The sequence below is a fragment of the Haplochromis burtoni genome, unplaced genomic scaffold (assembly GCF_018398535.1).
Source record: "Haplochromis burtoni strain Fernald_Lab_line unplaced genomic scaffold, NCSU_Asbu1 Contig_29, whole genome shotgun sequence".
Classification (NCBI taxonomy): domain Eukaryota; kingdom Metazoa; phylum Chordata; class Actinopteri; order Cichliformes; family Cichlidae; genus Haplochromis; species Haplochromis burtoni.
Genome location: NW_024582390.1, coordinates 1,477,921 through 1,487,862, shown reverse-complemented (window position 1 = coordinate 1,487,862; position 9,942 = coordinate 1,477,921). Strand labels below are relative to the sequence as shown.

General features: G+C 40.6%; 1 protein-coding gene across 5 annotated transcripts in view; it reads left to right on the top strand.

Annotated features, from left to right (window-relative positions):
• Window positions 1–9,942, top strand: part of igf2bp2a (insulin-like growth factor 2 mRNA binding protein 2a) — a 58,162-nt gene that overhangs the window by 27,618 nt on the left and 20,602 nt on the right. For all 5 annotated transcript variants that reach the window (XM_042219181.1, XM_005918272.3, XM_005918271.3 and 2 more), the window contains 2 exons: window positions 4,456–4,504; window positions 6,496–6,547. In XM_042219181.1, the coding sequence (XP_042075115.1) occupies window positions 4,456–4,504; window positions 6,496–6,547 (101 nt within the window). The remainder of the gene's footprint in view (window positions 1–4,455; window positions 4,505–6,495; window positions 6,548–9,942) is intronic.

Genomic DNA, 9,942 nt, shown 5'->3' with positions numbered 1-9,942 from the left:
TCCAATGTATATCGTTATATCGAACAGCCCTATGTTAAAATGTGACAAGACGAATGGAATATTAAAGCCTCTGTACCTTACAGCTTTACAGTCCTCTCTCTCACACGCTTTACAGTCCACTCACACACACACACACACACACACACACACACACCAACATCGTGGCCACTCCCATGGCTCTGGATGGTTTAAACGCTCAACCAAAAGATACAACATCCTATTTAGAAAACATTGTGCAGCTTCTGAAGAGTTACAAGGTTAGGTCACTTTAGCTACTGTTAAATTGAAAATGTTAAACGGTTATTTTATACGTTTACTAAATAAAATTTCCAGGGAAAATGGTATCTGGGCTACTTTTGTGCTTATATTTCACTTAGTCTGTGTCACTGGATGTAATGCTTTCTCACTGCTATTGCAGGGAGCTACTTTTAATCCGTTAACGCTCCAAGTGATGTGAAGCTGTCCAAAAATTTGACGTCAGCTGATTGCATGCCACTGATTAGCTAGTCAGTAGCGTCACTTGATGACTCATGACAGTATCTCCTTCATAAAAATCAAAAACCCCATTTTTGAAATCCAGCAAAGAGGGAGATTTCTACACAAAAACAACACTGTGGTCCCAGATTCTGGAAAAAAAACACACACACACACACACACACACACACACACACACACACACACACACACACACACACACAGCAGCAGGTATACCACCAACCAAAACCCAGTAGAGTTGACCTGAGTAGCTACTAATGGAAAAAAGGATATATAATGCTGACTTTTGCAGTAAATTCACACTTCAGATTAACGAGTGTGTCATCAGTGACAGAAACTTACTGGAAAAGAAGGACTGAAAATGCCCTTCATTTACTTACATTTAAAAATGCTGCTGCCTGCAAGCAAATACCAAACACAAAATTTGGTATTCATTTATTTTTTCATATATTGTCAGAAATATCATGGCAAGTTTTCTTGAACTATCATGATATAATTTAGAATCTTTGTCATCCACCTCACTTGCAGTTTATATTTATCAAGTCACCCATGGTATCAAATATGGTTACTTCTAGAATATGTTGCATTAAACTGCCTTTTTTTTTTTTTTTTTAACAGCATGGGGCTGTTTTGCATGGTAACTGATTTTTAATACTTGCACATGTGAATTTATAAGCTCTTATAGAATCTACTTTTATCAAAGTAAAAACGCTGCATAGATAAACTTTTCCCAGACTGATGTTGACACCTTGTCCAACTTCTCTTTTTTGCCTCCATAAAATGAGTTCAATTTCAGTCTTTGCCCATTTGCATTGACATAAGCTGTAGTCTCATGTAGCCATGTTTCTAATGTAAGGTGGAGTTAATCTTTCATAACTTGATGGGGGGAAAAAACCATCAATGTCTCACTTTTGACATTTTTGGGTACAAATTAATCAGTTAGTGCAATGTTAGCGATAGATTAATTTGAATGGATGATTAATTTTATATTTGTTGACAAATAGATTAAACAGTCAATTGGTACAGCTCTGCTGCTTCTATTTTAATCTTACTTGCACCCAAGTGATATGTGCCGATAGCAAGCTGAGTCTCTGCTCCAGACACACGAAGGTTTTAAAATCTGAAGGTAGAACTGAAAGCACAGATCAGAACAGAGGAGAACAGAGAACCTGTGAAAGGATTCCTCTAGAATGGTTGATGATCATAGGGTCATCTTTAGGAGCAATGCAAACTTTTGGCACGGGTTGAATACCCTCTTTCTCACCCCTCTGTCTGCCTGCTCTCTCAGAGGTTAAAATTCCTTCGACTGCACCGCTTGCGTGTGCGTATTAGTATGCACGCCTGTGTGCAGACACGGTTCCTTAGCTCGTACAGGTGGGTGCAGTAAATATTAGCTTTTCAAATGAACATGGCCACCCTCGGATATTTAAAGGCTGAAATTGAGAGGCTTTCTTTTTTCTCGTGGCAGGCAGCTCCAAACCAGCAGCAGACAGCTTGGTTACATTCAACAAACATTAAGTAACCATTGACTTCAGTCTGCATCTTCTACTGCAGTTCATTTTGGACTTGGAAAAGGATGAGCTGAGAAAGGGCACTGGGTTCAAGCTTGAATGCAAGAAAACGGGAGATATTAGCAGATGACTGCCTCTGGTTTATCCACGGATAATAAGGGAACACAAATAAGTTGAGGATACCTGAAGACTGTAGACAGGCAGCATTTTATTTTACAGAAAGCAGTCATCTTGTGCTTATCCAGTGTATGCTGAGTGAGACCTCAAATGTGTCACTGCTTATTCAAGATGTCCCTTTGGATGCTTTCAGTCTGACAGGAAAACAGGTGGCTCTAAATAATGACTTATGACACAGATGCTGAAAGAAATGGTGCATTTCTTACAGCGACGTTTTCCTGTTGAAGAATGAGTTTGCAAAGTTTACCCCAGTGTCCTGCTCGGGTTAGCCTCTCCCATCATCAGATTCACTAAAGTATCCATTCTAATATAAAGTAAGTGTTCAGCATCGGGCATCAAGATTAGTTGGAATAATTAATTAGCACAGACGCTATAGAGAAGTGGTACTTCTGAATTCACGGACTATTTAGGCAGACTACGCCGAATGAAAGAACCTTTCAGTTTCCATATTCTGCAGGTTGGGGATGCCAGCATTCGGAGCTGTTTTGAGGTTTTGACTTGGTCTTAAATCCTTTTCAGTTACTGGCTGCTTTTTGGATGTCACGGGTTTGTTTACAACGTTAGAAAAAGTGATGCGTTTTAGCGGTAGAGACAGATTTTAATTGGTTTACCCTTGTTTGGATATTGACTGCCAAAAGAGATCTTTCATCAAGCCACTTGCTTTAAACTGCCATCAGTGACAGAAAGCTTGCAGGCCACTGTGCTGTACTACACAGCAGGAATTGTCCGTTTGTTTTTTATCCTTGTGCATTCTGTTTTATTTCGGAATGAAGGCAGTATCTGAAGTGTCTATCGCTTTAGAGACTTTAAAGTTATAGTTGGAAGATTTATTGCTAAATATACATATAAAAAGGTGTTCTACTCTTAAATTAAGTTTGCTTTTTTACTGCCGTTTCCCCTTTGCTTATCTTAAATTGGTATTGTCAGTTTGTTAATTTATTTCTTGGTATTTTAAGAAAAAGGGGAGAAGACACGTGACACTGTGTTTCTCCGGACAATCAGAAAAGAGTCATTCATTCGTGTCCAGCTGCCCGCGCAGTGCTCCCAACCTCTCCTCAGCCACTGACGGGAAACTCTGACCTGCAGTGTTTTACGCCCAGCCTGGTTCAGGAGAAAAATGCAGAATAGAAATGTTTGCCAGTGCGTGAACACAGGCATTCGAGGCGCAGAAAAGCTGATACGACGTGCATGTTTGTTTGTGGGTCCCATGGCAATCCCGCCTGAACTGAAATCTATCGCTCATTATCACATCTCATTACATTTCTTCCTCCACTTCATATCTGCATCTCAGCCCTTCAGTCTCACTCGTTGTAGTGTCTCCTGTTTTCCCACCAAAATGCTTCTCAGCAGCATGGCTTTCTCTCCACCGGCTCCTCATCAGCTGCCTTCATCGCAGAGCTGGGCTCTCTCACGTTAATGTAGTTGTTAACAGCCTGTGGTCACAGGCGGTTTGTGTGGCTTTGCTGTTGGAGCTGAAACGCTCACAGGAGGCAGAGGAGGTGCTTTGTAGGACCTCTGATCCCAAATGGACCGGCCAGTGATGGACTGTGCTTGGTTGACTGATATAGTTTGACAAGAAACTAAAAAGATCAGGGGTTCAGTGTTAAATTACAGAAATTGAAGATACAAATGAAAGGGATATGAACTGAAAACCAGAGTGAGAAACTGTAAAAGAACACATGAATAAATTTTCAGGGAATACATGAATATCTTGTTTATTGCTGAATGTGGGTGCTTTTTGTTTCCTTTGTTCTCCAAACCAAAAACACACCCTCTGTTGCTCTAGTTACGTCACTCAGGACGAAGGAAACCCATCATTGTGGTCTGAGCGCCTCTTTTGTTTTTTGTTTTTTTCCTTGTCATGTGATACTTTCACTTCTCCAGTTGAGAGTAGTAAGCACAGTGCTTGTAAGATGGTGTTACCAGGAGTCACATGCTGCTGTCTAATAAACACCCTCACCTTACATACCTATGGTACCTTCAGCACATCTGTGACAGCCCTTTGATTGGTGATAATGAGCCGTGGGTGTTTACAGTAACTGTGAAATTACATAGAGTAAATATAGTACAGGTCTGATTCTACATTATGTCTTTGCTTTTGAGCTACTGATACAGCAGAGGTGTGTGTGTGTGTATAAATATACACTATATATATATATATAGAGCACAGTTTGCTGCCTTTGCTCTGAACACAACAGATGAGTGTAAGTTTATGTGAGTTTGTGGTTCGGGTCTGTTAAATTCTCTCCGTCTGTGTCTTTCATCTCTGCAGGAGTCGGAAGATCCAGATCCGGAACATTCCCCCTCATCTACAGTGGGAGGTCAGTGTGTGTGTCTCCGTCTGTGTGTGTGTGTGTTGGTGTGACAGTAATGCCCTGTTGATCAGCACCAGGTAGCACATAAACCAGTTTCCTGACGATGAGTCACCAGCCTTTATCCTGTGTTTGTGTGTTTATGTCTGTACTTGTGTGCGCGCTTATGTCTGTGTCGGTGTGCAGATGACAGTGCATCTGTGTGTCGACATCTGTAACCTTGCTGGGGTCCAAGTTGGTTTTCTCTGTGTGAGAGTCTCTGTCTTCAAGCCTTTACTCGGCCATTTTTCTTATTTTAATATCTGCAGCCTGTCTGCGCTCACAGCTCTGGGCATGTGGTTCAAATGGGTTTTATTGTTTTTAATATTATAAACATTAGCGGATAAAAACGCTTTGTGTTTACTGAACAGATTAGGACAATTTGCCTTATCCCCCCCCAATCTTTTAGTACTGCATACAGTTTTATTGTACAAAAGAATTTATTCACATTTAATAACACAGTATTTTTGTATTAGTATATAGATAAAGAATTGAATATCTGATAGAAAACACGTGATCCAAGTGTCATCTATTTGTTTCTGAAATTTAGTAGAGACGCTCAGAGGCAGCTCATTTTATTGTATGTGGCTCATTCAGAGTTATTTCATTTCTGTTGGACCAGATGAGTAAAATAATTAGTTTCCATAATAACCTAAATAAAAAATAAAATACAAACAAAAGTACAGTTTTTGAAGACTTAAAAGAAACCCATCTATTTAAAAGCAGATAGTGGACAGCATGTCTTTAAAAAATAAACAAAAGATCAAAGGTATGTTTTTCTGCATTCAGTCAGTCTGCGGCGACTTTTAGCAGCATGGTGCCTCAGCACTTTTGCCTCAGATCTGCATGGTCCTGGGCTCAAACCCACAAGGGCCTTTCTGTGTGAAGTTTGCATGTCCTCCTGAGGCTTTCACAGGTTTTCTGCAGGAGTTCCAGTTCTGCCTGCCATTGAAAAACATGTAATGGTAACCCTATCTGTCTTGCCCCAGGCATTTTTGCAAGAGATTCTTAATCTCAAGAGTTTTGTGGTAAATAAAATAAAATATCAAAGATGCGCTGCTGTAGTGAATAAAAGAATGTGCTGCAATGGCTCCTTGGCTTAACCATTCTAATGATGTGATTTATTCTTAATGCGTGAAACACAATTCCTTGCCGCAAAATACAGTGAAAAGTTCAAAATGGTGGCCCTTCTTCTCTACTGATGTCACTCTTTGCACACTGCCGGTCCAGGAAAGATCCTTTGGTGGTTTTCTTTTTACATTCTTTTTTTTTTTTTTTTTTTTCCTACATGAATCTGACCTCTTTCCGTTTGAACAGTGACCTTTTATTATTTAACATATTATGATGGAACGCTGCCACACATTCTTATATCATCTTAGGTGTTAGTATGTCTTTTATGTCTGCCTTATTTCCCCTTTGCACCATAATGTTTGCACAGCAAGATTAGGCTCTTCAGCCACAAGTATAACAACTGAGATACAAGTTCTTGGAATAATACTTTGATTGATCACACTTATGAATATTAAAGTATCTCTGTTTTTACCAATATTGCGTGACTGCAGGGAATGATATCTCTGACACACGCATGCACGCACTTTGCCACCTCTCCAGGTTTCTCTGCAAGTATTAGCTGTGATCTCAGATGCCATTCAGCTCTCATTTTCTTTATTTACAGACAAGTCTGCACTAGCTGCAGCTACTCATCTGACATTAGGAAAAGTTTTTGTTTGGAGCTAGGTACATCAACGTACAGTGCTTTTTATTATGCATGCATTGTAGAGGAATAAGCTGATATGAAGTAACGTAATTAAAATAATGTAAGGTTAAAGGTCTGGCCTTCCAGTAATAAGCTTTAATCTAAAGATCAATCAGATCTTAAAGTTTTGATCTCACTCTAATGTGTATGTATGTCAGTGCTATTTTGTGTGTCTGAGTTTTATCTTTTCTCTTTTCCCCATCAGGTTTTGGATGGCCTTCTAGCTCAGTATGGTACTGTAGAAAATGTGGAACAAGGTACAGAATTCTTCTCCTCCCTGTTTGCTGTGCATGTCATCTTCATTTGGTTCCAACTGTTCAATTCACATGAGACTGTTTAGCATCACACACACACAAACATGCACGCACGCAGACCTCCCAGTGAGTCAAGTCTCCCTTTGTGACTTTACTTCCTCGTTACCATCATCCCACACAACCATTATCTAAACATAACCCATCTCTGCATATGAATCAGCCTTTATCATCTTGTCTGTCTGCATGTGTGCGTGCGTCTTATAAGTTTGACCCGAAGAGTCGAGCGTTTGAATTGCATGCAGCCTCTATAATAAGCACTGTGTACTACCACGGTTCCCGTTGGCCCCAGCGTATAGATTGAAGTGGGCAGACATGGCAGTAATCCAGTAGTAATGTGTCCACGTGTGTGTTTATGCCTGCATGTGTTTGCGAGATGGATCTCTTTTGGGGAGGTGCATCGTGGTAACTGGGGAGGACACTGCAGGCGCCTGTGGTGAGGCTTTTGCACTGTCTGATTTTGTGTGTGTGGTGTTTTTCTTTTTTGGGGGGGGGGCAGCATTAGAGCAATCCCTGCAAACTTTTTGCTGTCTAAGCACGCATGCATGAGTAATGGAGGCATGCACCGCAAGGTATAAGCACCAACAAAGATGCACATGTACAAATCTTTACACACACACACACACACACATACAGGCACAGTGTCTCCTTGTATATCAAAACAGCCACAACCAACTACTACCCACTGTTGTCATGACAGGTGCTAAAAGAGAATCCGACAGAGGAGATACTCCACTCAGAGTTTACCACACGCTGCCGTTAAACAGTCTACTTCATGCTGTACCACACACCGGCACAGCATTTTCCCTTCACCTCCTCTTTCAGTTCCTCAGCCCGGCTCTCCAAACATCGCTAGTTGCAGTGAATTATCAATGGAGCCAGCTTGCTCGTGTGTCCGTCCCTGCTTGCAGTCTCTGTCACTTTTCTCTGCCTGGGTCTGTGCACTCTTGTTACAGGGGTGAGGTTTTAGAGAAGTCCGGTGTTCTTGTGTGGCATGGTCAGAGCTGCTGGTGGCGGGGTGGGGCAGAAATGGCTGTGAGTGCCGGTGCCGGGCACCACGCCAGGCTCAGCCCACTCGCCCTCTCTAAGCCAGCTGGGCGCTCTCCCTGGATTTAACCCTTTAAAATCTGCTATCTGCTGCTCGCTAGTAGGTTCGGAAGTTTCTTTTTTAGACATTGATGCCTCTTATGACTGTTCACAGGAAAAGCAAGCTGAAACATAATTTTACTACTTCTGTGGTACACCTGGCATCTCAGACTTATTTATAATTGACATGTTTTGTTCTTGGCTTGCATGGGCATTTATGTGCCTGTTTTATCTAAAACCTCAGAAGTATTTTTACAGAGCTTTGAAGACCTGCTCTATTTGCCATTTATTTGATTTCACAAGCGTAGTTGAAAAAACGTAGATACTGTTGTCTCTTGTGGCAGAAAGCATTTCATTAATAACACAAGCTGGCTTTCTCAGACCTTGTTCTTTTGCCATTAGTATCACTGTTGTTCTCTCAAATTACAGGTATCATGCAGTTAAATAAAACATGCTGAAGTACAATGTGCTAAGACCGGTTAAGGAAACATGTATACCAGGGTGACAAATTAAAGGGAAACTCAAATTTTGACGCACATAGTCAGGAGAACTAGTGGCTCTTATCTATTTTCACACATGCACTAGCACAGCAGCCCTAAATCTTTCTAGACTTTATCCAGTGTAGGTACATGTGAGCAGTATTTAACCTTCCCATGTCAAAAGATTGTGTGCTGGTCGGTTACACCTGTCAAATATAAGATGAAGAAATATCTTTTAAAATAAAGTTTCCTATGTAATGCAGAGACTGAAGCTGTTTTGGCAGCTTGTGGTGGTTCTGCATCTTGCAAATGAACTCTCTTATAATGTTTTTTTTCTTTAATTTGTCACATTTTTTTGTATTTATGCATTGCATGAGTTAATAACAGCAAAAACAAAACAAAACATTCTGAAAACATTTAATATTAGAGCAAACAAAACCTTTTTTTGTGATCTCTTAGAGAACAAGAGAGGAGAAGAAAAATGTTTTGCAGTCGAGTCTCAGTATTCATAGCCCAGCTCTTGGCTTCAGCTAGACTGCATCTGTTGATTATTTCATTAAGTGATGAATATTGATGGCGTTTCTCTTCATTATAAGACAAAGAAAAAGAATATAAAGTTTGTGCTTGCTTATCGTTTTTCCTTATAAATTACTACAGTGATCAACTCAGCATCTGAGCTGTTTGATCAATGGACAATTTCATCAATCGATCGATTGTGAGCTTCCTTTGTAATTGCGTGTACTTTACAAGGCTCGCTTGAATTGAATTCCACTTACAGTTCAACCTTTGAAGAATTGAAGAATGCGTGATCTCAGCAGGAATCAAACCCTTCAGTGTGGCGGTATCCGTGTTGTTCTTTCCTCAGCGGACCACAAGTCTCGGCGAGGTGCTTCTTAGTGGTGCATTGCATTTTATCACAGATTACTTGCTTTGTTAAGGCTGTCATGTCAAACTTTAATAGTTATTGTGCAAGTGGCAGAGAGGCTATTGTGTTAAGCTGCTCCTGTCTGTAGAGGAAGCAGCAGGGTCTGGAGGGGAGCCAGTGTGGTGATGGTTGTAATAGTTTCACACAGGCAAGTGGTTCTCTGGGTTAGGGCTGCTCAATTAATCGAATTTTAATCACGATTACGATCTGGGTTTTCAACGATCATTAAAAATGACTGAGCCGATTATTAGCCCCTCCCTCATGCTTTACTCTCGCGCTGCTCCGTGTGGCAAATCGAGCTCACCGCTCTGCATTTCGAACACACGTCACAACAATTAAGAGGACCCGAGGGAAGCTCGGAAAGCTAAGCAGAAGTTATTTGGAGAGAAGAGTGACTGCCGTTGGTTGAAAAGAGGTAAAAAAAAACTTCAGTGGTGTGGAAACATTATGGGTTCGCGGAGTCAGACGTGGATCAAGTAGACATAGTGTGTAAACTTTGCTATGGTGTAGTAGCTGCACCACAGAGCAATACTGCAAAGTTCACTAAACATAGATCTTTACATTTTTCATTTATTTCTTATATTGCAAACATTTGCACTGTTATCAGTATTTGCACACTATTTTATATTATTTTTTAAAGTCATTATTCAATACATTGTTATTGTTAACCTTTTAAAGCCGGTCAGAGCAGCAAGCTCCGTTTTGTGTAACTATTTTTAAATCCTGCTAAGCTAGCGTAATAAATTTTTTTCCATATGAAACCAGAGGAGTTGTACTTACATCTTATGCCATCAGCTTGTCCTAGGTCACGGTTTCCTTCCACATATAGCTTTGCAAAAATTGCATAAAAA